Below are 27647 nucleotides of genomic sequence, written 5' to 3'. Positions count from 1 at the left end.
TCCTTGCTGTAGAAAGTTAATTCCTTATTCAAAGATCAGAAAGCAGCTTCGAGAAATACGTTACTCACGTTACCCTGCAGGACACAGGAAATGTGAACAGAGATCAGAAGGTGCCGCCTGCCAAGGACATGCACTCTCGAGTCAGCATTACCTGTCACAGGATCAGCAGAATAGAAGGCATCACGCTGGACCAAGATCAGTGTGATAGATCTCTCTACCCTTATTTAAAAAAAGAACAGACTAACAAAGGTTTGCTGAGCCTACCTGGGAGGCACACATGGATCTGAGCTGTTGTGCTATGGAACAGGCACAGCAGTAAACAGGCATGTTGGCTTCTGTTCCAACAGAAACATCAGACAAAGTTTAATGGTTCTCAAACAGACTACAACAAAGGCTGCAGGGAAAAACATTTTATTTCCAAGCAGATTACAAAGAGCAGAGAATATAAGAGTAAAATTAAATTAAAAAAATAGTTGAGTGCATCTCTTTAAAATGATTTGTAGTGTGAGTTACTCACGGGACAAAGCTACTGGAGAGTTCTGAAGGTCACTTTGCAGGATGCCAATCACATGTGCTGTTTAGACCTGGGTCAACACAGGAGGGACAGACAAGATGTATTTTGCATATAGGCTGCACACTCATTATCAAGCGAGGTTTTGGGCTGCAACTGGACCCTGCCTTTTTGAGACATCCCCTCCGCCTCATCTCCTGCAGTTCCCTCGAGTTCTGGACATGGTTTATTGCTGCTGTAAGTGGGTTTAATCTGCCTTCCTGTTCTGATGAGCTCCAATGAGAAAGGAGAAGCAGGCAAACGTGGCTGCCATGCACAAGGTTACAGGGAACCTGACTGCAGTACTACGAGCAGAGCTTCAGCCACGCAGCAAAGGAAAGCGACAAACAGGAATAGAGCAATCACTTCAGAGATTTGGGGGCAGCATGTCAGCAAGACCTCTGGAAGAAATGAGATGTTCCTTAAGGTAGGAAGAGGTATAAGCAGAGAAGGGCTCTCTCCTAAGCATTGGCACCAATGAAACAGAAGAGGCTGAATCATTAGGATAAGGTGCATTCCCTGTAATGTTTGAGAGAAACAGCTCCAGCAATAAGATGGGGAGAAAAGCCCCATACAGGGTGGAAGACAGTTGATATCCCACTTCAACAGTGATTTAGGAGTCCAAGCACTAATTCCAAGTCAGTCAGTATTAAACTTGTGTAAGAATGTGGTTTGGCTGGACAGGTGGACAGCCATGCAGTGTCCAGCAGGACTCAGTCCAGCAAGGGGATGAGCAACTACAGTACCAGCAGTCCTCCACCCCCTGTACACTCAGGGGGCTCTTTTCTACCACTTCTGGATCTGCTCTTATCACAGCATAGGAGTATTCAAGGTCTCATCCTTTCTATCTATGCCAAGGCAGACAGTAGCCCCAATGCAGCTGAGAACAAAACTGTCTTAATTTCTGCCCTAGGAGCAACAGTGCAGAAGAGGATTCTTGTTTAGAGATCAGATTAAGTCTTTTTGTATTGTCCAAGGCAGAACAGTTCCAGAACTACTTCAGACCTTGTGACCCCTCTAAGTCCAGACCTCTAGGGGTAAAGCAGCCAACAGATGAGAGCCCTATGAAGTTCTTAAGACAGGAGTAAAGAACCACTCTCTAGTCTGCTCGCCACTGCTTCAGCCATTACCACTTAAGAGGAAATGCTTGACCTCTTGAAAGCAAATGAAAATCTAATGGCGCTGTGGACATGTGTAAGAGGCTGTAAGTTTCCTAAAGAAAGCAACACTGTTAAATGTCAAGAGCTTGGACAATACATGAGTCTCATGTCAGAATGTGAGGTCCTTTACAAGTCAGTCAGCCTCTGGTTTCTATGGTTCCTTTCATAACACAGTGACAAGATGGGCACAGTTGGAAATCAACACACGGTCTCTAGCTTGACTTCTCAGCTCTATTTATTTAAAGGTCGATGCATTTTCAGCCCATCTCGTACAAGGCATAGGGCACAGAGAGTTCCTGTCAGTATATACACACATACAAGAGCAGTACAAGCAGTTTGGCACTCTCAGAGCCAAGGGGAAATGCCCTTTAAGCAACAGTCAAGCTGGTTATAGGAAAGTGTTAAAAAGCTATTTTACATGTTTGACTGGGAACATTTCCCAGAATGTGGACAGCAACCCTAAGCCACAGCACTCTTCTGTGCTACTCTGTGTGTGTCTTCCTATGAGCCCCTACAAGGGAGCAGATCATGTTCTTCACTATCAAAGAACATAGTATTTATATTCTAGAAATACTGTACCTTTTAAACTAGCTTCAGAGAGACAGACTAGAAGTCAGATCGAGGAAAACAACCCTTAAGTCACAGTATATCGATTGTCTCTAAAAATAGGGAATGAAGTTAACACAGTGGACATTCTGATGAGACAGTACAGAACAGTGCAGCAGTCCACTTCTGCACCAGCAGAACCTCTCCTACGTACATGCAGACAATGCAAAAGGAATGGAAACACTCCAGTCCATCAGGACAAAACCAATCATCAGGAGAACTCCACAGCTCACCATGTGTCTAGTCTCCCTGCTCTTAACCAGTATCCTCCAAGGAGAACTCTTCCCCCTACAGACTTGAGATCATCTTGCAGTTAAGAGTAGTAAGGAAAGTGCACAATCCAGAATTTTACGATAACATGGAATTTTGTTTCCCAGAAAGCTCAGCTGAAGTTCCTCTTTGTCCCCAACCTGCAACTGCCCTAAAGTTCTGTCAGGGATTGCAGCTTCTGTCAATTTTTAGTGTTAAGAAGTGGCTCTCAAGGCTGCCCAGTAAAGCAACTGGTAGAGTGTGTATCTGGCAGATTGTTTAATATGTATTTCTGATGGAGACAGCCAAGGCAGCAGGCTTTCCAACTCTGCTCTGATGATGGGAAAAACTGCCCAAAAGGAAGGGAAAGCCACTGTGTGCATGCCGTTGGGCACACCCTGTGCAGCAGGCACATGCAACTGCTTGGAATACTGGGAGCCTGTCCCAACCATGTCCTCAAAGCCTTAAAATAGGGCCAAGATGGACATGCCAGTCACTACAATATGGTGCAAGGATTAGAGGCTTCTGACAGCTGAAGCAGTACTGGTGATCCCAAGAGCCACCCCACAAGGAGGCAACTGCTGGTTCCCAGCACACAAACTGAGGTCACAGCACCTGCTGCCAGCACTACACCCACCCTAGGCGCTATCTTCCCAGCTTACCCACTGCGATCTGGGCACTGATCCTAGGCTGTTTTCCTCTGGCCTGGTTCTGAGGGCAGACACTAAGAGTCTAAAACAAAACAACAGTGCATTGCTACTTCACCTCTCTGCACGCACTTACTTGAGCACAGAGTCCTGTAGAGGGAACAAACTGCTCATACTGACAGCTAACTCAAGCACATCTGCTTCCTCAAGAACACCAATGTCAATATCAAGCATCAGGGGCTTGGGAAGTCTCTCTAAGCTGCACACCTCAACACTGTTCACAACCACAAAGACGGGGAACATTGGCTACTCTCATCAATTTACACTCTGCACAACCAACAGAGAGAGCAGACCTTCCTTCTCAGTACAGACAGGTGCTGGACAACAGAGGCTTCAGGAAAATTGCTTGCCTGTACAGAAGTTCAAGTTCTTTTACTGTAATATATATTTAAGTATTTATCTGTGTATTTTGGAACAGGGAAGGGACATGTGGTGGAGAAGTAGGGAAGACAAATTCAAGAAGCAGAGTAATTTCTCTGCATTCAAGAAGCTGGTGGCACAAGTAACAAGCCTGGCAAGTGATCTCCCATTTCAAGCAGAGTTGGCTACCTGCTGGCTTCAAAAAAGCAGACTATTTGTTAATCATATAAAATACAGCAACCATTTAAGATGCAGCAAGGCAAGGCTACAGGGTTGGGGATTATGATCATGAACAATGCCAAAAACTACACAGCTGTGCTGAAAACTGTGAGAAGGCTGTTAAACAGCAGGAGTAAGTATATGCTGCTCCTAGAAGGCCTTTTCCCTCCACTACCCCTCCATCATGTCATTGTTGTGATGCATTTGAAAAGGCGGAGAGAGGGGGATTTGCCTAGGGGTAAAGACACAGAACATTAGGACAGTCTGATCTGGTCTCACAGATCCCATGTTCCTAGCCTGGCACTGAGCTTCCATCAGCAAGCAGACATTCAGCTCCTTCAACAGAAGGGTATGCCCTTCTACCTTCATAAGTTGTAGGGGTGAAAGAAATCCAGCAGAGTTGAGCTGGAAAGCATGAACAGGGATGAAAACAACCAGTTTGCATACTGATCTTTGTATAATGACCCCCCCCACCCTCACAGCTCACTCTTCCCCAAATAAAGACACATTGTTCAATGGCATGTTGAAAAGACGTGCTCGTCATTCTTAATAAACAACTAGAGTAAGAATACATAAGAGAAACAGGGTGGTATCTTTATATGATACACAAGTGTATGTTACAAGAATTCCATCAGGCACAGAAGCCTCAAGGTTTAAGGCCTCAATGTTAGGCCAAAAAAGAAGAGTGTGGTAAAGTTTGTACTTTTAACATCTAAAAATGTCACTTAAAGGTCTGAATAGAAATTGTTGGTTTGCTTTTTTGTATAAATCATAATTGCAGTTCACTCTCTCCTCTTTCTTCCAAGATAACAGCAAATTAACGTCCAAGCACAAGAAAAGAAGATGCCTGCCTCTCCTCCACTGGCTGAGCAGGTCCATCCATCATTCTGTGCCCTCTAGGCTGCATGTGCTCCAAGGAGACAGAGGCCACAGCCAACCAGGCCAATCCTGTAGTTCATGTTTTCTACATCATAAAAAAAACCAGAGTCAACCAGCAGCTTTCCACAGCTCCCAGCTCGCAGGGGATATGCAGCCTCCAATGGTTCCAACAGTTTGGTGTGTTGGGTAGGATACACAATGGGTAGGTTTTCCTTTAGATTCTTTTAAAGAGAAGAAGCCTAAAAGGGCTTCATAACTACACCAATAAAAAAACCAAAAACTTAGGCATCTCCTTTAGTGTAAAAGTCTGTACAATTTCTCTTTGTTTGTCCCTCCCCCATCACCCGGCCCCACCCCATCTGAGCCACGAAGGATGCCTTAGTGCATGGTGCTGGCATTAGCCACGGCAAGAGCTTCCTGAATCTCTCGTATCACCAGGATCCGGGTGAGCATCTGCTCCATCTGCTCTCTGCTGATCGGCTGGATGGAATACCAGATTGGGCTGTTGGGGGCCACCACTGGCTCCGGTGTCAAGTAAAATGTGTCATTCCGGCCTTTCACACTCTGAGGGCTGTGTGAGGAAGATCAGAAATAACCAGACTAACAAAATGTCCTGGAAGAGAGACACCACCATTCCTCACCCCGGGTTTCACAAATCCTGACAGTGAACATCCGGCTGATGACACATGAAGGTACAGAGATACACCTAGGGGCAACATTCATCCTAAAGTTTTAGGATATGCCAAGGTTAAAAAGCCATGGTGATGGCTACAAGAAAGTAGTTATTTTTTCACACTGGTAAGCATAACACACACATGGCTTTAGGGGTCTTTCAGAGTGAAGAAAGGATGGGGTATTTACACATTCAGGCTACTTGCAGATCCATCTGTGCAAATGAACAATTACATAAATTTCAGAACCACCATAATTTAGAGATGAGTCCTCTGAGGCACCCTCCAATCTCCATAGCAGGTCCTTATTTTTGTTCAGAAGCTGGTTTGAATAGGATCCTAATCCTATCTTCAGTAGTGGATGCTTACAGATGACTTGCAACTCACAAGCAGAAGAACAAGTTCATGCCAACACAGCAAATGTCCAAGTTTAAGAGCAGCCAGTTCACAAATCAGGATTTGTCTCTTAAATACCCCAAAAATTCAATTTACATGCCATCAGAGTCAATCCCACTCTCTCACATCAACACCCCTCTCCATTTAAGTAAATTTATGGAAATACAGAAATTGTGCCAGCAGTATCACACAACGCTGAAAACTATGCCAGGGAACGGGTGCAGCTCCCAGTCACAGAAGACAAGCACCATACACACAGACAAGAGCTCTCACCATTTGAAGAGGTAGAAGTCATACAGCTTTATCGGACACCTCAGGGGGTTCTCTGGATTCTCGGTCTGCTCTGCATACATGTCATCTGTAACTACAAACCAGCCCCCCAGAAGTCTGTCAGACACTCTGTGTAAGCACAGCACACTAAGCAGTACCACAGAGCCTCAACACTGCAGCACCTTGTCACCGTACAAGAGCTGGCAAGAGACATATGGCTGTTCCAGGGGAGAGGCACCTGGCTATAAATGCTTAAAGCATTAAGCAGAGCTTGCTTCATCCAAAGGCTATTGAAGATCACAACCCATCCATCTCCTCTCCGTTTCTCCTCTACCAGCGTGCAAATGAGGGAAATCTGACTACTAAGACTGCAAAGCCTCAGTTGCATCCTGTGCTTTTAGGAGGATAAATTTTACTTACATAGGAATCCTGTATGAGTTCACATGAATCAAGGTAAGAGAAGCCCTCCCAAAGAATTTTCTCCATCTCTTCATAAGCACTTACACCCAATAGCCTCTTTGCCCATTAAAAAAAAAAAAAGTAACAAAAAAATTAACCTTAGTTCTTGATGAGTCCCACATGTCTCAGGTAAGGGATGTCCCCAGGGTTATGACCAGAAGGTACTAACCTCTCTTGGACAGAATGCATGAAAAATGCATACTGCCAGGCTACAGGTTAACTGGCAGAGCCTTGGATTCCCTACCTGCAAACATCTCCAGGTTCATCCACTTCTTCAAGCCCAAGTAAGTAAAATATTCCCAGAGAAACCTCCTAGACACTACCTTTCTGTCCTGTCTGGTGCATGCCTGGAGCCTTCATATAGCGGATACTCGTGCTTTTATCCTTGGGATTAGAAGGGTTCTTCTTGGTCTGCCTCAGCACCTTGGAGAAGGCCAGCTTCATGTGCTGGTCTACTGTTTTCAACAGGAAGTATCTAAACAGCAAGAACAGAACACAGGACATTGAGAGGCAAACAAAGGACAGAGTCACAACAGCAAGCTAGTTATCTTTAGTCATCATATGCGGGCTGAAGCTCAAAGCAACCACTGGGCTAAGGACTGTTCCAGCAGCAAAGCATACAAAAGTCACAGTTCAGTCTGCCCTCTGATAGCTCACTTTATCTGATGAAGCTACAAGTGGGCTCTGTGCAACCATTTGAAACTCATGATTTTGCCCTACACAGTGCAGCAGTTTCACACTAATTCTGTTAAGGTATCTGAAATTCTTTTATTGCCCAAGATTCCCTAAGACCTGAGTACTTACTTTGTATTGAAAAACATCAGTGTAGTGAGCAAGGTGGAAGGGGAGTGAGCTCCAAGCTGCTTACACTCCCACAGCATCTCTTCTGTTACATGACTGGAGAGGATGTAACCTGCAATAATCAGAAGTCACCATCATGCCAGGGGACAGGCACAACATCAGCACAGGCAGCATTTTCCAGTCTGTAAGTACTGGATAGTATAAAAACCTCATCAGGAGGAAGAGGAGATTCTCACTAACTCCAAGATTCAGCGCTCTGCAAATAACTTTTTAAATAGCAGGTACAGTTAGGAAACACTTGTACGTATCCATCAACCTCTAATTGTGGAGAGTATGCTTGTGCAACATACCTATACATCCTAGCCCATAGAGAAAAGAACATGCATTTAAACAGCTTTTAACTATTGGTTCGACTCCAATGCAGATGCTCTTAATCCAATAATATGTGAGAGCAGAAAGGCCAGTGTAACAAATCAGTTCTTGGCCCTGTACAGAGCTTCAGTCAGTACACGGTGCCAAGTGATGTACTTGGACACATGAGTAATCCTTTGATTCTCAGGGGTTTTTTTCCCCTTTGTGTAGAAGAAAAATAATACACTTCAAATACACAGATAAACAAAAAAACCAGACAGTAGTATGAACTCTGGGGCTTGTGGAATGTCAAAGCACTGATCAAACAGCCAGACTGAAAACAAAAGGATTCCAAAACTCATGGCGCTACTTAGCCACCTAGTCTAAGTTATATCAGCTGCTTTTCTGAACATAAGCAGTAACTTCTTCACTGATGTCCAAATATATCAAAGAAAATGAAGCAATGAGAAACGGGGTTTCCATGCTCAGAAAATGCAATTCTTATCTAGTGCTTATACAGATCTCTGTAAAAACCTGTCTCTTTTAGAACTGCTCCCCCTCCCTGCTGCCATGATCCCCTTAACACGAGACTGAGCTGCAACTAATTGCAGCACTGGAGGTTTTAATCACTCTTTTTTTTTTCCGTTTGACACTCAGTTGGTCCTGCAGACAGTATCCATCTGGCTACAAGACACTATGACAGTGCTGCATTATCTCCAAAAGAAGCAATACATATTAGAGGCAGGATGTATTACCACTTTGGATGAGGAAACCTGATGCAAATCAAGGATCAGCTGGCTGCCAAGTAAGCCAATTCCATGACACTACAAAGTCCCCACAATGTGCCTTCTGATTGGTAACAAGTGACTGACAAATAATGCTCAATGACAGCCAGAGTTTGAGCCTGACAACTGCAGTAACCCCAGCATTACTGCAAACACAACATTTTTCTCCCTGACCAGCATTAGCTAGCCTAGGGATGTTACATACTTCAAAAGCATTGCTATTCAGACTACACTCACACGGTAGGTTCAGTTTAAACATTCCATGCTCTGGAAAGTTTTAAAGTTCTTAAACTATAGCCCTTACCAAGAGGTGAAACACGGGGCTGTATGTCCTTAAGAACTTCATGCAGCCATTCAGTGAACCGAATATAGTAGAGATCTGAGAAGATGTCATCAACTCGGCCATTTTCAAAGAGATACTGTAAGAGATTCACAACACAGGCCAGTACAGCAGGAGCAAGTGCATTCCTCAGACCAGACCTCATCCTAAGGGCCCACATCTTCAGTCGAGCATTTTATTGCATAGCACTGAAGACTACTACAGTTTACTTGAAGAGTGAGAACTCTTGCACCAAGGCCAGTACTGGGTAGGTAATCGCCATTGCTATAATGGGAATGTCGAGGCAGAAAAAGGAAAAACCACCTTATAAAGTAAAGCTGATCGGATTTCACCTTTTATTTCAGATGTATTCACTTCAAGTTATTTCACATGACTACTGGACACTACTTTTTCAGACTAACAAGAAGGATGCTCAATTTCCCAGTCCAAGTTTATCTCTACTCCTGCAGATCTTACAGAAAGCTCATACTTCCCATAGCACATAAAGCTAAGTTCTTGCCTGTTAGAGCTTCAACTAGATTTAAGTCTTAACATTGACAACTTCTCCAAACATCATCCAACCCTTCTCCCCGCACCAAAATAAGCTAAATGGATTTATTTATTTTTACTGTGATACTGGACTCAGTTATTCACAAACTTAACTCAGACAAAAGCATTGCTTGCCCTAAGACAGCCAAGTCATCTAATGTTTTCAAGGTTTTTTAAGCAAAGAGACTTTTTTCATATAAAATTGCTGCCACAGTCTCTATTTTTATAACCAAGAGTCCCCCTACACATGCTGACAGCATGGACAGCTCTGCAGCACATAGAGCTGTCCCATCCTACCTTCTGAATACACAGGAAGATATAGTAGAGCACATCTGGATCATAGGGTTCACCATCACCATTTCGAGCTTCTCGTGTCATTAAGCACAGACCATAATTCAGCTCAGCTACAGCTGAAGAGATGAGATCTTCCTGGAACCTCAGCAGCTGACGCCCTAGAAAAACAAAACAAAGCTTTATTATTTAAGTCATAAAGCCATATTACTTCCTAACATTTCAGGAAAGATTTCCCACATATCCATTCTATCTGGCTGGTCCAGCACTACCTCATTCTCCTAGTACAGTAAAGCAAGTTGAAATAAATACAGATCTTTTAGGCTGTCAGAAATACTAAAATATAAAACAGGCAAGAGTTTGATACAAAGATCCTCTGTCCTACCAAATGCATGACATTGCCTTTTTTACCATGTCCCCAGTGAAATGCTGCCCTGCAGCAACAGGAAAACAGCAACTCCATGACTTTTCTACCAGCTTGGCCAGACAGTCTGTCCATGCACCACAGTCATGCAGTGCCCTTTTCTATTGCTATCAGCCCAGGTGCTCAAGGAGGCTCAGCACAGAGCTAATACATGTCCTACGGCACTGGGAATACACTATTAGTACTGCAGAGTAAATGAAAATTTAAATTTAGGAACAATCACTGATTAAACAAAAGAGATGTATCCAAAGCAGTAAACACCTAACATTTTAGTCATTCCTAATCCTACTTGAAAGGAAATAAAGGCCACGTTGTCACGACACTTACTTCCAATAGGCGCTAGTCTATTTTGGGCTTCTTTTTCCAACTCTGCATTCTTGGTCTGAGCCCAGCTTTTCCACACTTCAAGACCTTCTTCTGGCTTCAAAGAGTTTGGAAGTAGAAGTTCAGGTGAAGTCTGCGGCTGTGGCTGTGGTTCAACTTCAGCAACCTGAACAGTTTGAGCCTATGAAAGAAAACACTTCAGGTTACCTATGCACTTCAATATGCAACAGCTGGACAAAAAACAAGAATCCCACAATACCTGTAGCCCCTGGATATCAACCTTCTGCAACATTCCCAACAAGAAATTCATCCAAGGAATCCAACTTTTGCTGTCCAACCTGAATTGCTGCTCACAAAAGAATATTCTACACTCCAAAAACTCTTTCAGTTTGAATAGACAGATCTATCTTCAGCTCACGCTAAATCACCACTGAAGTCTGAAGTCCATCTCACTACAAGTGCAGGCCACAGAGACCACCAGCCCCTGAACAGGAAAGTGCCACCAGCTTTACTCATCACTGCTGCTCCACACCTAGACTGCCCTGAGGTAGGTCCCGGGTACGATCACATGCCATACACCACTAGCATCCCTCCCTATCCAGACTCTCTTCTTTAAGCAGTATGTAACAGGCACACAGAATAAATACATTCTGTTTTTATCATCAATGATGAATAAGATTAATTCACTAGTAAAAGGTATAAAGCAGTAAGACTAGAACACAGCATCAAAATATCAATTCAATTAAAATGCAATGTTCTCAAAATACCAAATACTACTAGGACTAGCTACTGTTGTGTGAAGAGTGACTGCATGACTTATTACACACCTAAGGCATCTCCAGACCCCTTGGAAATTTACTTTGCAGCGGGACCTTAGATCACCAAGAATTTCAATCTCCAACTGAAACTTATTTGTCAGGCAACCAGTAGCACCAATGTAAAACCTGCAGCAAGCCCTTCACCTCCACTCACTCTGCATTCTTCACTACAGGTTCTCAATTTCATGCCCAGAGTCTCATAGCTATCCCAATTAACAGCTTTACAGACCTTAGTCAAACTCCCACTGGCACCCTGAATGTTACAGAAAGCAGTTCTTATATCAAAACAGTCTTGTTTTTTCCTTCCTAAGAGCTACTCCAAAAAGCAGCTTCTCCTTTGACACTGCTAAGTGTCAATCTTAGTGGAAGTTGCTCTGACTGTACTAGAGACCATGGCATATGAAAATGGCACAGAGACTTTTAGAACCTGTAGCTTACTTAGTATAAAAAAATACAGCAAAATATGCAAGAGTCTCAGACTGGAGCCTTCCAACTGCCTCTGGTTGGAAGAGGCAGCATTCTCTGCATCAGGTCTTACTAGCTTTTTGCTTATCAGCCCCTGCAGCTGCAGAATGTATCACAGCTGCAGCAAGACTGACTGAAAAGGCCCAGCTTTAATCAAGGCAGATGGCAACTAAGTTGTGAGGCAAAGCCTCTCTGCCTTAAAGAGTCCAAAGGTGAACTGACACCTTGTCTTTGTAGGAGCCTGGACTGAGCCTCTGCTCTCCTCCACAGTGCAGCCACATAACTCTCCAGAGAGCTGAAAGCTTTCCAGAGCCAACTCCCTCCATCAGCCCAATCCAGTGTGCAGTCTTCTGCACTGACCTCACAGACACCTTGTCCAGTGTGAAGGCTGAACATGGGTTGATGTAAACCTGCTGAACTGGCAGATGCTTCTTAACAAACTTGTATTTTTCACAAATAGAGAAAAATTGCTGCAACTTGCCCAGATCCCCTAGAAGCACAATGCCAGAGGACAGCACAGAGCAGGCAGGCAAATTCCTTCTCAGTTTCACAGTTTTGAGAGGGTCAAGTCTCAAAAGTGTGATGTTCACCTCTAGCAGCTTTACTGCCCACCTAGAGAGAGAGTACATCCCTCCTGGAATTATGTATTTAGGGTATTTTATTTTAAATACTTTATGTACCCCAAAGTACGCTTGATCCAGGAAGTTTGTTCACAACTAGTCAAATTTCAATACTTTACCTGGGCACTGGATATGCTGTGGACTCCATGTGCAACATAACACAAAGTAACTGATTATGACTAGTACATATTAGCACACCTTATTTAGCTACAATTATCCCTGCCTGTCCACTGCAACCCCTGGAACAGCTCAGGAAAATACTGCAGATCTCAGAATACCCACTATGAAGAGTCCAGCAATCAGTATGCATCCATTAATTTTTAACACTAAGATCAAGACTGTACTTTCTTTTGGAAAGTACAGAATCCTCTAACTATGCACCAACATTATCACATGAAAGTCTTATACCCATCAGGAGTAAAGTGCCCTGTGACACGTTCAGGGCTTCTGGGACAGATGCATCTCCGCTTCCCAGACACCAGCTGTCTGTTGGCATGCTCCCTCTCCACACCATTTGTAAGTTGTTAATCACAAATAGACCAAGAGGCAGTTTTAACTTACTGAGCAAGTGACTTGTAGCTGCTGCTGCTGCCCCTGCTCTTGGGGTGTAGGCTGCTGCTGCTGCTGCTGTGGGTCCCATATGTGCACTGTCTGTGCTGTATTCTGGTATGTCCCTGCCACAGCCTGCACCGCCACTGGAATGTGGATGTTGCCATTCATAAACTGTGCTGGAAAGATCGAATTAGCAAGAGTCTGCACCACTTCCTCATGAGAGTTCTTCACTACTGAAGTACTTCCCACCATCTTATCCTTGTCGTCTTCCAGCTTCACTGTAGCCAGTGTTGTGGGCGAGCCACTGACGTGGACAGCATTGTAGGCCTCCTGAGGGATGGCAATGTGGGTTATGTTTTGCTGCTGAAGGTCACCACGCGGTTGAGCGGAGTAAACAGGGATGGTCCACGTCTCTCCAGTGGGGCTAGTAATGGTCCCAGTGGCACTGTACAGATGGGCACTGTCCACTGTTAACAAGTCTGGCCTTAAAGAGACATAACTTTGCTGCTGGCCCTGAGGAATGGCCAGCACTGTGGCAACCGGCTGCCCTGAAATAGCATACGATACAGTAATAGGCATATCCACTTTACGTTTCTTCACCGGCTGAAGGACGCTCGCAGAGCTGATCCTCCTCTCTCCCTCTCGTGGGGAGCCTTGCTGAGAAGGTGGGGGTGACAGTGCCCCGACTGTCTGGATCTGGATCTGCTGGCCACCAGTAATGGCCTGTCCTGCCACAAGTTGGGCCTGGATCTGCTGGTGTTGTATGTGTTCCTCCTGTAACTCTGCAGCCTGGATCTGTTGGGCAGTCTGCACATGTTGCACTTGGATCTGAGCTGCCTGCAGCTGTGATGGGCTGGGGCTCTGAAGAGACTGACTCTGTATTGTCTGGGACGCCTGCTGCTGCGCCTGGCCTTGGATCTGCACTTGGACCTGTATTGGCTGCTCTGAAGCCTGATGGACAGAGAGCTGTGGAGAGAGCTGCTGGGCGGAGACCTGCTGCGGTGACTGCTGGACCTGGACCTGAACCTGCAACGACACCAAGGCACCAGTCAGAGATCAGCAAACGTCAGTGATTCAGCAGAGATAGTCTGTCACTCAAGATCTATGCTCCAGGTCTTTTATGCTCAATTTTGATTCCATGTGTTAATTCATTAGTAAAGATTTCAGAAAAATGAAATCAAGTTATTCTAGAAGTGCCTGGCTGATAACAGTGATACACTAGATGCGTTTGCTCGGCATTGCACATGACGCTCAGTACAGAGAGAACAGCACGTGAGCTACATCCCCACCCTCAAAGCTCTAAGGGCTCAAGCCAACAGATTCCATCCTTGGAATCCAAGAGTCTTCAAAGCTATTTGCATTGCTAAAATGTTACTTTAGCACAGGTCTTGCAATACCAAGACTTTAAGGTCATTCACATTACAATCACAGGAGCTTGCCTCATTCTTACAATACCCTAAAGATTGTTTTACTGCTGCCCACCCCTGTCCCAAGATGGCCACAGGATCACTTGCTGGTGACAGGCAATAAGAAATATGGGTAAGTCGAAACCAACACTCCGTTCTTTCCTCATAAAGCACAGGAATATTACTTTGAAACCTATCATTAATAGTAACACTACTCAAGCAGGTGTCAATGCAGAACGTGGCAAGTTCAACCTCAATCTCTGTCACGCATTAACGGCCTATGCTGCAGCATGTTTTTTAAACTCTAGAAGAATTTCTTTGGCAACAATACTTAAGACCAACCTTTTTTTCATTATTTACTTATCCCATTTAATGCCATTTATTGTCCAAACTACTCAGTCGTATTTTCTAGCTCATGAACTTAGACAATGCTTAACAACACAGACAAAATCTGTTGACTTGATTCTAAACCAGTTCCTTTTATTTTAGAGGAATAAATAAAATCACACTGTCTCTCATTAATGTCCAAGGTCTGCCACAACACCTAGCAGCAGTCGAAGGTAGCCCCCAGCACAAATTTCAGGTCTTAATAGCTTCACATCCCTTGTCCAGACACTTCTCCACTTTTCATCACATTTACACAGGCAACTTGTTACATTTGCCTTGTCCTAGAAGCAATATCCCAGGCACTCATGATCATCTATTTCTCCAGGCTTCATTAAAACTTTACCTTAAGGGAGGAAATTAATTACTCAACACCTCTTTCTGGAGCCGACACGGACTTATTTAGATGCAAGACTACATGTCTTCCTACTCACAGTTCTCTCACCTTTTTCTACCTCACTTCCTGGAGTCAGGCAGACGAAAGTAGTACTTGCACAGAGAGCCTGGCAACACCAAAAAGAACTACAATGCAGGCCTGCTGTGCACAAAAATCTCACTTCCCAGCATTGCTGTTAAGAAGTCTCGAAAAATGTTAAGGACACATTTACAGACAATGAAGAGTTGCTACGGAAAAACCTGGGGTAGCAAAATCCCCCACTTGCAGGCCCGATTTATAAGTCACTTCCTGTTAAGAATTAATTTATTTCCAGGAAAAATAGGGTATAGTTCCTTCTGGGAACTCTGTGCAGTATACTGTAATCCAGATGACGTGGTGACTCTATAGCCATTTCCTGCAAGGTAACAAGAAGCATGTGACCTTATGCCAGCATGACAGTTTAAAAAGCTGCATCAAGGAGTGGTTTGATCAGGCAGTCAGTTGAAAAGATGAACTCACCTATGGGATGTTCCCTCAGTTCTATTTGATGTCATTCTGCCCTGGAGTGTGAGAACTGCCTTGGGCAAACAGGTCTAAACATGGATCCCAGGTAAGAGTTCAGTTTAAGAAAGCCAGCTGCAATCACACACCTAAGGCAAGAATTCTCCAAAATATTTCAGTTTAAAATCACTAATATGGTCCTTATTATAAATTTAAGTCCTTGTTCAAAAGATTACCTGCAAGGCAAAGGCCACAGATTGAAGAAATTACATGTTTTATTGCACTGGTATTTTCAGTTTCACACAAGAAACATTTGCCTTTATCTGCTAGGATTCAAAATTATGTTCAGAGGTAAATGCATAATTTGTCCTGTACTCCTGTAGTGTGTTCAGAATTTGCAGAGGTTGACTGAGAGCACCTTAAAAGCACCCCCACCTTCTTTCCACACAAAATTTTACATTACAGTTCCTGTGAGTGCTGTAACATATACAAAGAAAAGACTTTTTTTTTGCTAGCAGTAAGAATCCAAAGTCTCCTTCTGCACTGAAACAATTTTATCACCTAAGCACAATCAGAAAGGTAACGGAATTGGTTTAATAAAGAGGCATTGTCAGCAAGAGGCACAGTCTAAGAACAAATAGAACAAGATAGCATTTGCTCCCTTCTGCTCTTGTAAACAGACTGTTGCAGTTTGAGGGGACCTCCACTGATCATCTAGTCCAACTGCCTGACCACTTCAGGGCTGACCATAAGCTACAGCATGTCATTCACAGCACTGCCCAACTGCCCCTTCAGTAACAACAGCCTTGGGGCACCAACCATCTCTCAGAAGCCTGTTCCAATGTCTCACCACTCTCTTGGTAAAGAAATGCTTCCGAACATCCACGCTAAACCTCCCCTGGCACAGCTTCGAACCGTTACAGGGCCTGAGCCTACAGTGTTTGAAAGTCAGCAGCAACTTCCACCACTTTGAACAGATGAGCAGTCATGCCCTGAGGCCCTCTGAAACTCCCCCAGGACTAAATCCTAACTCCTACAACAGGGATGTCTTGCTATTGCTTTAGAGACCACTCTGTTATTGTTAACACCCAAAGAATGAGTCCAAACCCAACCAATACAAAGTCAAATTCCAGAAACACTTGTTCTCCATGTTCCAAACTGCAGGCATCATGCCTCTGACTAGAGAGTGGTCCTATTTAAAAGGATATTGGAGCTCTACCTACCACACATTATGCATCCCCTGTAAATTACACATCTATTTTTAACAACTATGTCTTGCAGTAGATTGGTCCCTCTTTCCAAGTAGGTTGTATCCAGGACTGCTATAAGCATTCATTTTGGACTTACAGGCTTTAACCTGGTCTGAGACCAGAGGCTTCTTATATTGATCTCACTGTCCTTTTTTTTTTTTTTCAGATAGCAAGTTAGACAAAGAATTACACTTGGCAGCAGCAGATGACTTTATTAAAGACTCTGCACAAAGGGGAATGTTTTAAATTTACAGGCCAAGATCAACAGGGAGGACTTTAAATCTTCTTTATGCTGAAGATTAAAGCAAAAACATGTTATGCTGGCAATTCCTGGGTTACTGGTGCAAGAAAGGAATATGCCAAGTTACCAGTAATGAAATACTATTTATTGCCAAAGGTCTGGATCCAACAGCATGAAAGAACCACCTCCTAGCAGGCTACCATGACACAGAGAAAAGCCCTTTCATCATAAAGTAGCTGGAAGCTGGATCAAGTACAAGCTGCCTAGAAAATCAAAAATGTCAGAAATCAACTTTGTATTGTAACAGGAGGGCAGAACTAAATGCCCTTAAAGGAAATCTTCTGTCACATCAAGCCCAAAAACATATTCTGTCCTGAACTGAGAAAATGCAAAGAGTAAGTAAGTAACCCCAGGACCATGAGAACATCTGAAGCCTGGTTGCCAAAACTTTTTTCTTAATGGCTGATAGACAAACTCTCAAGTCGGAGTCATAACATGTCTGCCCTGTGTGGATTCTCTGCCCAAAAAGGAATCAGACTCAGTTGTTTCAGAACTGCAACTGAGATTTTCTTTGCTTGTTAATTCTTTCATCTGCAGACTGACTGGATTATCCTAAAACCTAACTCTAAATGAGCACACATAGCAACTCTTTCCTGCAAGGATTTTTTGATATGTAGCTTGTCCTAGAGCACCTGACCTGATCTCTTTCCATAAAGAGATCTTGGTTTTTGAAGCTGTATTTAAACCAGCAAGCAGTAGTACACACCAAGAGCAGATCTCCAGAGCAAGACTGGAAACTTATTAACATGCCTACACTATACCTTCCAGAAGACTATTTCAAACTTAATTCTAGTCTTGCCCACCAGCCAAGTTTGACAGCACCAAAACCTAAACTGCATCTTACAGCTTAGTAAGGAAGGAACCGCAAATGACAGGCTCCAGACCTACAAGAGCAAGAAGGGGCAGGTGGTCAACTTGCTGCACGAAGTCTGCTCCAAATGCCCCTAGAAGCAATGTAGGTACATCTCAAACTTCCACATGAAGTCAAATACTTGGGCAAAAAGTTAGTGAGAGCATGAGAAGAATAATCTCAGGGGTTTTAGCCCAATTTAAGGAGAGAAGATCTAAAACACAGTTCGCTCAACAACAGCCCTAAGCTAAAGCAAGTCCAGCACTAAAAACGAACACTGTAACAAAGAGTTCCTTCTGAAGTTACACTAGAAAGTGTACATGCAAGTACAAAACAGATATAAAAAGTGTAAGTGAAGAGTGAGAAGACTGATCAGTGATGTAGCAGGAAATGTCAAAACTTGTTATTTAACTACTTTACAGGAAGTCCTTTGCTATCTAAGTAAACAAGGTCTACGGGAAGGGTACAAGTCAGCTTTTCAGAACAACTGCCAGACTGACTCTCACTCCAGGTTCTTCCTCTGCTCATTCATCAACATCAGAGAATTCCATCAGCTAAATTAGACCTTGGGTGTGTTTAAACAGTTACAATATCAAGATCATGCTGGCAAGCTGTACACTGGGGAGGGATTTAGGTCTAAGACAGTTAAAACACATGAACCACGGAAAAACACTTTACCTCTGCAACAGAAGCCAGCTTCCATATACAAGTAGATGCTACCTCAAAAACACCATTCTTGACAATAATCACTCTTTGAAGTGTCCCACTCAGCCCTAGCAAATGCTAATTAAATACCTGCTGCCACAGTAAAATCGTACTTGCATGTTTTTCAAATGTAAGCAAACAGGAACTCTACCTCCAAGCTAAATTTCAAAACCAGGACAGAGGCAAGAGGAAGGTACATCCATCAGAAGCAAAGGGAAGGTGCACTCTGTGCAGAGCCAGAGATAAGACTTTTTTCTAAGCTATTTAAGGGCATCTTTCCCTGCCTTGTGTCACTAATCATGTCTAGCCTCCTATAAAGATCTGAAGCCACAGAATAGACTGAACAGTAAACACATGAGGAAGTGAGCAATTAGAAAGGCACAAGTATTAACTGAAAGGTATTTTACACAGGCATTTAACCATTCCCCATAGAGCTCCACGATCTTGCTCAAAATATAGCAACTTCCCCTCAAGTCCTGCCCAAGAAAATCTTGCCACCCAGACATCTGACTGTTCATCAAAAGCTGAAACTGAGGATTTTCTCCATACACACCATAAGCAAAGATATTTTCTGTCCTCTGATATTCTTTCAGCTAAAGCTTCTTGCATAAGAGGCACAAGAGGTTCGCTGACCTCTGCAGAAGTACCGTATTTGGGAAGCAAGCCAGCACTCAACACCTCACCAGCATCATCAGTTCGATGGCCTCAATGCACGAGACCAACAAGCGACCAAATCTCACCAAAAGCAGAGCTGACAAAACTCTTACTTGACTGGAGCAAAACACAGACCTTCCCCGCCACTCCCTGATGCACAACAAGGTAAGACAACTTGACATACTAAACTCCTTCTTAAGGTCACTTATGGCACCCCTGTGATACTGGGTGTGGAAGGAGCTCCAGAACACTTGAACTGTAGCAATGACCAGTGTACATAACCCAACAGCTGCATCCACTTATCCTGTAAAATAAACATTTGGTAAGACTTCGTTGAGCCTTTCGGGCAAGAAAACCTTAAGGTGACAACTTCAAGGAGAAAATTTATTTTGCCAGAATAAATAAAAGCAGCAAGCAGTCACACTCTGTCTTTAGTTGTTCACAGCAAGTAAAATCCAGGATGAAATCTGAGCACTGCCTGTCTCTATGATCGTAAGATCATCAACACCACTTGCAACTGTGAGGTCATCTGACTGATCATACTGTTAGTCACCTTCAGCAGCATTGTCACTCTGCCAGACATAAGCACAGTCGTTCAAAAGGTCTTCCACTGATCTGCAATTGGATTAGCAAGAACTAAACAGATTACCAAGTCAAGTACCAGGATGATAAATTTAATCAAAAGCTAAGAAGCTTCGGCAGATGACCGAAATTCATCATAAAACAACACAAGAAGTATTCCAGCACAGGGAGCCAGCAGGTGCACTGCTATGATGGAACACTGTCACTTCCCAGAGTCACAGCAAAATCCAGCTTTATCCAGAAGATGTGCTCTGCCACTGCTGCCACAGTGACAGTGCAGAGATAAGTGAACTCTAAATCATGGGTTTAACATAAATTATATCTCAATAAGAAATCCTGAAAGACAGAGAAACACTCTAGCAAAAGAGTAAAAAAAACTGTTCTCCATCCTATTCTTGCAGAAAAACTCAGATAATTCTGAGCTAGCTGCTCAAATACACAAGAGTTCAGCTGCACTGCTGACAGACAAAAGCTGCAGCCACATCTAGTACCAAATTTGTCACCCAAAGTGAGCAGCAGGGTAGGCAATACAAATAGTAAAGATGACCTCTACAGATGGGAAAGCAGGTATCTAAAAGCAGAGGCACATCAAAAACACGAAGAGAGTAGACAACATTCTTTAGGAAAGTTGCTGAAATCTTCACTTTCATGAGAAGATTTTCATATTCAGGGTGCAGGTCATTCAGTTCAAAAATCAGGAACCGGTCTCTGGCAGCAACTCAATGCTTATTTACAAGAAGGCCAGGTTATTTTTCTCTGGAGCATATGATATATGACCTCCTTCCCTATCTCTGTTACTAGAAGACTTGCAAGGGTCAAGCCTGAACATTGGGTAGTTCTGAAAGGAGGCAGCAAGAGGAAAAAAATGAGAGGGAAAAAAAAAAAAAGAATTCCTTTTGACTTTTACAACTGGTTCGGGGGCTTTACACATCTTCAAGGCTGAGGCACTCAAAAGCCAACCCTCCTAGCTCTTCTACTGAAAAACAAAACTTCTTCTAGGAAACATACTAGCTGGCAAAATCAAACCCACTCTCGATCAGTTTTAATAGCCTCATGCAGAGATCCAAGTCACGTCTGAAAGACTTCATGTTTTTGTTCTTCAAAAGCCTTTCAACACAAGTTACTGTAGGGCAACAGGTTACAGAAGTCCCAGTTAAGCATTCATTTACTCAATAGAGAGTAACTGGAGATGAGTTACCAGTGAAGGAGGTAAGTTTGTCTTTGCTGTAGGATAAAACCATGCAAGTAAGCTGTTGGCACAAGTCTGCTGCACTGCAGCAAGTACACAGTACCTTATTTACAGTCATTTGTGACTACATACCCTCACTTATTGTAAAAAAATTTAAAAAAAAAAGCTCACAGCTTTACATTCTGCTACAGAAACCAGAAAGATTCATATCTCAAGTGTATCACAATTACAGCTATAACAAGAGTTCAGCTGTTAGGAGACATATCATAGAAAAGCCCTAGTAAATGCCCTGCCACCTATGAATTCTTCAAATCACAAAATGTATGAGGACAAAAGCTGTTTCCTAAGTTATAAAATTGTTTTGGTTTTTCCTCTGATACTGGATTTGCCTACTTAAAACCTAATAAAATATCTAATGCAATACCTAATTAAAAAAAAATATAGACAACTACTTCCACTGTGCAAATGGATAATCTACCTTGATGCATATGCATTCTTTAGAATTCCTTTCCTGAAATGTATCTTCCCCTGGTTCATATCCTAAAGTTGACTCTCTTGCATTTCTCCCTTACTTAAAAGTCAGTTCAAGAACGACAACTTTTAGAATATTCAAGTAAAACTATTTAAAGATTATTGATTTTTATTAAGGAAAAAGAATCTTTAAGGCAAGGTCCATCCCACAGCCACGCTGAACAATCAGACAGTCAGAGGGGGCTGGTATTTATAGCAGCTTCAGAGCACAAGGCTTTGGGAGCTGTGTACATGCCAGAACCTTCAACCGTTTCTCCAATAGGTGACACCACTCCATTGCTATGTATACGGCTCCTCCTACAGCAGGGCTCAAAGGGAGGCACAGTCAAGACAGCCAATTTACTACCAAATTCCTTAAACGAAAGGGAAATATTGCAGTTCTGTATCAAGTTAATTAGCCCTGCCGCTTAAGTACTTGTCTGAGGCTTAAGGTTAGACGGCAGCCCTGAGCACTACTCCATCAGTTAGCAAGCCATATATACATTCAGAGATGATTTCAGATTCTTACCTGGACTTGCTGGGGTTGCTGAACCTGTATCTGCTGCTCTGGCTGAGTTTGTTGCTGGATACTGGTTGTCACGGGACAAGCAAGTTCAAGCAAAGACCCAGCCACCTCTGTGCTGTCCGTGTAAATGCAGTTGCCACCCTGCTGATACACCATTGTGGTGGTGGCTGTCTGCTGAAACTCCTGGAGAGCTTCTGGCCCCTTGGAAGCAAGGGAGTCTAGAAACTCCTTCATCCTGTGCTGGGGGATGGTTCGTGCCTTCACACGGATGTATTCTTCAAAGGAAATGGTGTTCTCCAGAGAATTATTCATATTGCAAGATCTTCAGGGTTCCTTAAGGAAAGAGAAAGTAAAAGTCTTAACTAGAGCACTCCCTCGATACAAAGATATTCTTAACTCCAGTAACTAATCTCTCATACCAAATACTGTAAGAAAACTGGCAAACATGCACAGCCAGATGCCCAAGACAGATGCTTTAGTTTTATGAGGCATCTTGTGCTATTACACATTTCTCAGATTAACCCTTGGCAGCTCAGAGGAGTCTGAATGATACCCAGGTGTGACTCATTCTCCTCCCAGAGCTCACTGCCATGTAAACTCTCTTAGCTCTGTACTTCACCCAGACCAGGCAAGTCTTGTACCAGACAAATCCAGTTGTACATCCCATTTGTTTGCAGCATGCACTGTTAGCGAGAGAGGCTCAGAAATCAATACATGTGGCCCTGCTTTGCAGCCACAGAGGTGGGAAACTGAGCAGTGTGTTCTATCAGGCCGTGCAGTTCTATTCTAGGCAGCTAATGGGAAGCACAACAGAAGAGCAACAGATGCAGCATTCAGCTCATTGCTATTAGGACTAGGACAGCCTCATCGATTTGAACATATCAAGCAAAAGGAGAGCGCTGGAATCGAGATATTTCCTCAAACTGGGAACTACACACATGGAGAAGCAGAGCTCTGGAAATGACAAAGGCAACTGCAGCATCAGTTCTTGACCTCCTTTTAATACAGGAAGAGTTTAACATGAAACATGCCATATGTGAAGACAAAGAAAGACAGAAAAAGAAGTTAAGATGATCAGGGAGGAAGTGAAAGCAAAAAAATACCACCACCAAAGATGACTCCACCTGAGAACATCAGACAGCTCTAGGGTATACTCCGACAGCATTCTTCTCTTATTGACTTATCTTATTTAAAGCCACAAATTGTTTTTGCAGTGAGTATACTGGTTGCTTCTAAAGCACTAATTAGCCTTGATAGAGCATAGATACATTTGAGTTGTAACATCACCAGATACTGAGACAGTTGTGAAAAGATGCGAAACAACACATGATCAGGACTAGAAGAGGTGATTCAGCACTACTAGATCAAGCTGCATAAAGGTGGAAAAACAGACAGACGTCACTACGTATACTACAACTGTATGTCTAAAGAGAACAGGTACAAAAACAGAGCTGTGTGTATCCTTTCAGCATGATTTAACAAAGTAGAACCAAGACAGGTATGGCTGAATATGAGCCTGCCTGTTTGAAAATGGGAGTTAGCTCTAGGCTTCCACTGGCACTCAAGCACACTGCACAAGTCCAGTGCAGTTATCACAAAAACCTGGGAGAGCTGAAGCAAACGCTAACCTCTCTTCACTGTTATACGACAGCAGTCCAAACACACAGTTTTTGTTTACACGGAGGTTCATGGCTAGTGCATTGGACCAGGCTCACAGGAGAAAACAAAACTAATATCAAAGGTAAGGGGAACACACACGTGAGGCAACTTGTGTTCTATCTACGGTTTCTGAAGTCTTTAAGACACTTTTGTTGCCATATGAGACTTCTACAGAAGATACTCTTAAAATATGTGGAATGTTTAGTAAGAAGCATCAGATAATGGTGTTCACATAGCAAATCCAACAGCTCTGCAAATACAGAAGCTCCTGTAGAGCCCACACTTAGACAGAAAAAAACATTCTTTCAGAGACACCAATCTGACATTTTCAAGCCAGCTCTGGGTGATAGAACCACTAAGACTACTCACTTCTCCAGGAGCCACCCAGGAGTACTCTATACCTCTACAGTATACATTACTAACCCCTTCCCAGGTGACCACACGCCCAGGGTAAAACCAAGGGAGAACAACGATGTTAGTGCATTCATAGGGACTCAGACAAGACCTACAGCACGCACACTGAAATGTGTTTTGCATCTAACTGCATGATGCTCCATTATACACTCCGAGGTTGGAAAACAGATTTTAAGCAATTAACTTGTCCCAGTCTTCTACTTGGAACTTTTAAGTATTTGACTTCAATACTACAGTGAGGCTTTCAGAAGAGCATCATCATTTCCTATGTTCACCCTCAGGTACACTAGCAGATGCAGCTTTGAGAGGGAAGACTTCTCTGAGGAATAAGCCTCGAGAATGCCATGCTGGGATCCCAGACATGAATGCCACAGATGTTCTTCAACAGCAGGATCCCAGACATAAGTGCCACAGATGCTCTTTGGCAGCCAGCTGCTGCTGAATTGGACGAGCTCACCTCTCCCAGGTGCTCCCTTCCTGCTCCCCCATTGTTTTTTATTATGTTGTAACAACTCAGGGAACAGCAACCCACCTTCCGTTAATCTTGTCAAAGGAGGAGAGAGTAGGGAGGTCAGCAGGGTCACTGTTTCCAATGGGAGCTGTAAGCCTTCACTTCTACTTTTTAAACTCCAGCCCTTCTTTCACAAGCTACATCATTCTCCCGTGTAAGAGACCAGAGGCCACAAGAAACCCAGAAACATAAGCAGCAGAGGTCCACCACCAAACCACCACTGACTTCTTTTGACCACCAGGAAGCAGAACAAAGCAAACACTAATTTCTTAAATACAAATCCTTGTCCCTGCACAGCTGTTCCATTTCAACTAGTTCTTGTTAGCATCAAAATCAAGACCCTACTAGGTCAGTCTTCCCCTACTAGTCAATCTTCCTCTCTCACAAGCTGTCAGAAGAAATCTCTTTCCTTTCTTCTATCATAGGAAGAAAAAAATCCTTTACATTTTCTTGAAGTTACTATACTAAGAGCCACTAAGCTAAGCCCCTGCAGTATTCCAAATGCCAGGCATGGACCAGAGCCCCACCATGGCACAAGGCATCTGATTCTGTCCAAGAAGAGCAGCAAGATCCTCCCTGGGTTTTCTCGACAGCTGCAGTTACAGGCCCTGTAGGTAACAGTGTCTCCTGGAATCGTTCCTATCGGTTTTAAGGCTGCTTGGGATTACTTAACTAGAAGCATTGAAACACCTAAAACTGCACTTCATAAGACCCTATCCAGCAGTAGAGATACAGATCCAGAGAAAGATTCAGAAATGTAATGCTGCACCCCTAAAAATTTTACTTATTAAAACTAAACCAACCTGCATTTATGGCAGAAAACCTCTGTAAGACTCTAGGGTGCATTCAACAGGCTTTTGTAGGGCATCACACACAGCTTGCTACTGCAGTCACCGCTTTTACTGTTAGTTATTAAAACACACTAATGTGTGCATTCCATTTATCCCACAGACACGCACTGGAAACTGCAAACGCCCACCCTCCCTGGATCTCAGCAGCATATTTTTAATATTGCGTTTTAAAATTTAGAAAAGAGCATCCAGGCAATAAGTTTCTCCAATACAGGAAGGTAACTCCTTTCTGTGCATCATAACTGCATTTTTTTCAGGAAGTAAGTTCAAGAAATTCTTTGAAGATTATGAGCACATATGGTTAGTTGATAAAACTTAGACTAAGGTTACTGAAAACACACACACAACTTGCAGCATGTGGACAATCTGGACTCACCAGTCACCATGTTGCATGTATTTCTGCTGCTCTTGTCCTGAGCTCTTAGACTTGTAACGTTCTGGAGAAGACAGAACAAAGAAGCCCTTTCCATCCCCAGTTCCTCTTTTTTTATTAAGTCATTTTATTTTTAATATGTATTCCATTAACAAAAAAAAAATCAGGAAACAAGATGTGATCATCCACGCAGCGAGCAGCTCCTACTGAGGAATTGCAAGATGCCCAATTTGTAACCATCGTATCCCTCAGGCTGGTGGTACTGAGAACGACTGTGTGAGCACATCTGTCACAGAGCGCCGTGCAGCGACAGGCGCGGCACGGTGGGTAGCACCGGAGTTACTTGCAGACAGAACTTAGAACAAGGCAGCAGCAGCAGTGACCGTATCCAGAACCCTCTCCCCACCCCCCCGCCCGCCCGCAGGTGTTCCTGGTGCTGCCCCGAGAGACAGCCGGGAACGCTACGGACCGCTCGGCCACTCAGCCAAGACGAGGCGAAGCTCCGTATTTAGGCCCTGAGACCGTCGGCCGCAGCTCAGCCTCTGTCCCGCCCGAACGCGGACGGGGAGTCCATGGGGCTTCCCCCACCCGCGGGGACCCGGCACTGCCCCAGCCGCTCCCGCCGCCTTTGTTTGTCGGCGGGGCGGCCGGGCCGGGCCCGCAGGCGGCGCCGTGACACCGCCTCCCCCGCCCCCCCGGCAGGAGCCATGTCGGGGGCTCCGCGAGGACGGGGCCGCCGAGGGCCGCGCACAGGCCGCGCCTTCCGGTGCCTCGCTGCCCGGGCTGGGGGGGGCGACGGGGACGCGCCCGGTGCAAGGGGGGGGATAGAGCAGGGGGCGCGCCCGCGCGGGCCAGGAAAGCGCGCGCGCGCGGCAGGCGGGGCCGCCCCCTCCCCCTCCCCGCCGGGCCCGCGCCGCCCCCGGAACCGCCGCCTCCTCCTCCCGCGCCCGAAGGGAGGCCCCACCCGGCCCCACCGCCGCCGCGCATTACCCCGGCCCGCCGGCCCGGCTGCGCCGCGGCGTGACCCGGCCCCGCCTCACCCCGGCCCTGTCGCCGCCGCCGCCTCGGCCCCGAGTCTTTTCCCCTCACAGCTCCCTGGGCGCCATCTTACATTCAACCCCCTGCAGCCAATCAGCGCGCTGACTCAGCCTCGCGAGAGCGCGGCTCCCAAACCCCGCGAGAGCTCATCCCCTAGGCCCGCCCCGCGCCTTAAAGGGGCCTGGCCACGGCGGGGTGCGGGGAGGGTGCGGCCGCTGGGGGGCGCCCTACGTCGGGGGGGGGGGGGGGCGGGTGGCGTGCGGCCGCGGTGACAGAAAACGCGGTGGGGACATGCAGGGACGGGGACAGGGACAGACCCCGGGCAGTCGGGATACCCGGTACGCCACCAGCACCGCGTGGCCGCGGGGGGACGCCGGCGAGGGGGCTTCACGCGGCCGCCCCGCTCCTTCGCGACATGCGGGTGCAGCCCGGCCCGCATTCCCACACAGCACCTGGGGCGAGGCTTCGAGCCGCGCCCGTGTGGGGCCAGACCCCGGTGCAGGGGCTCCCCGGGAAGGGCGCTGAGGCCTCCGCGGCCTGTACCGGAGGAGCTGCGCCCTGCCCCGGGCGGCACCGCGCAGCGAGGTGTCCCCATGGAGGCAGTCGGCGAAGCATGCCCCGCGCCGTGGGACCGTGCCGGGTCTTCTTTAAGGTGCCCATGTGCTCGGCGTGGCCTCCCCAGCCCCGGCCCCGCTTAAGGTGGCCCGTGGGCCTGAGCAAGGTCTCCCTCCACTTAAACTTA

The 27647-nt window shown here is 45.0% G+C and overlaps 1 protein-coding gene across 7 annotated transcripts; it reads right to left on the bottom strand.

The window, feature by feature from the left end:
• Nucleotides 1-1927: 1927 nt before the first annotated feature.
• On the bottom strand, nt 1928-27053 carry QRICH1 (glutamine rich 1). Of its 7 annotated transcripts, none has more exons than XM_040075923.2 (11): nt 26908-27053; nt 25871-25931; nt 22063-22392; nt 12835-13851; nt 10374-10551; nt 9629-9783; nt 8768-8882; nt 7331-7439; nt 6850-7001; nt 6071-6161; nt 1928-5301 (listed from the first exon to the last, which is right to left on the bottom strand). In XM_040075923.2, the coding sequence occupies exons 3-11, from the start codon at nt 22369-22371 to the stop codon at nt 5109-5111; spliced, it is 2319 nt and encodes a 772-aa protein (XP_039931857.1). In that variant the 5' UTR covers nt 22372-22392; nt 25871-25931; nt 26908-27053; the 3' UTR covers nt 1928-5108. The 7 variants fall into 7 exon arrangements, with proteins under 7 accessions (XP_039931857.1, XP_039931861.1, XP_039931859.1 ...); XM_040075927.2 differs by having other exon boundaries at nt 26979-27053; XM_040075925.2 differs by having other exon boundaries at nt 26858-26923.
• Between the last annotated feature and the right edge of the window lie 594 nt (nt 27054-27647).

This window comes from Hirundo rustica, chromosome 12, assembly GCF_015227805.2.
Source record: "Hirundo rustica isolate bHirRus1 chromosome 12, bHirRus1.pri.v3, whole genome shotgun sequence".
NCBI classification, from domain to species: domain Eukaryota; kingdom Metazoa; phylum Chordata; class Aves; order Passeriformes; family Hirundinidae; genus Hirundo; species Hirundo rustica.
The sequence above is the reverse complement of the archived record's forward strand: the minus strand, read 5'-3'. Positions and strand labels throughout refer to the sequence as shown.

Coding starts and splice junctions, on each gene's coding strand:
- QRICH1 (XM_040075923.2), bottom strand. CDS start 22,371: ATGAATAATTCTCTGGAGAACACCATTTCCTTTGAAGAATACATCCGT. Junction 8,883..9,628: donor TCTTCCTGTGTATTCAGAAG/GTAGGATGGGAC, acceptor AATCTCTTACAG/TATCTCTTTGAAAATGGCCG. Junction 7,002..7,330: donor CTGATGTTTTTCAATACAAA/GTAAGTACTCAG, acceptor CTTGCTGTTTAG/ATACTTCCTGTTGAAAACAG.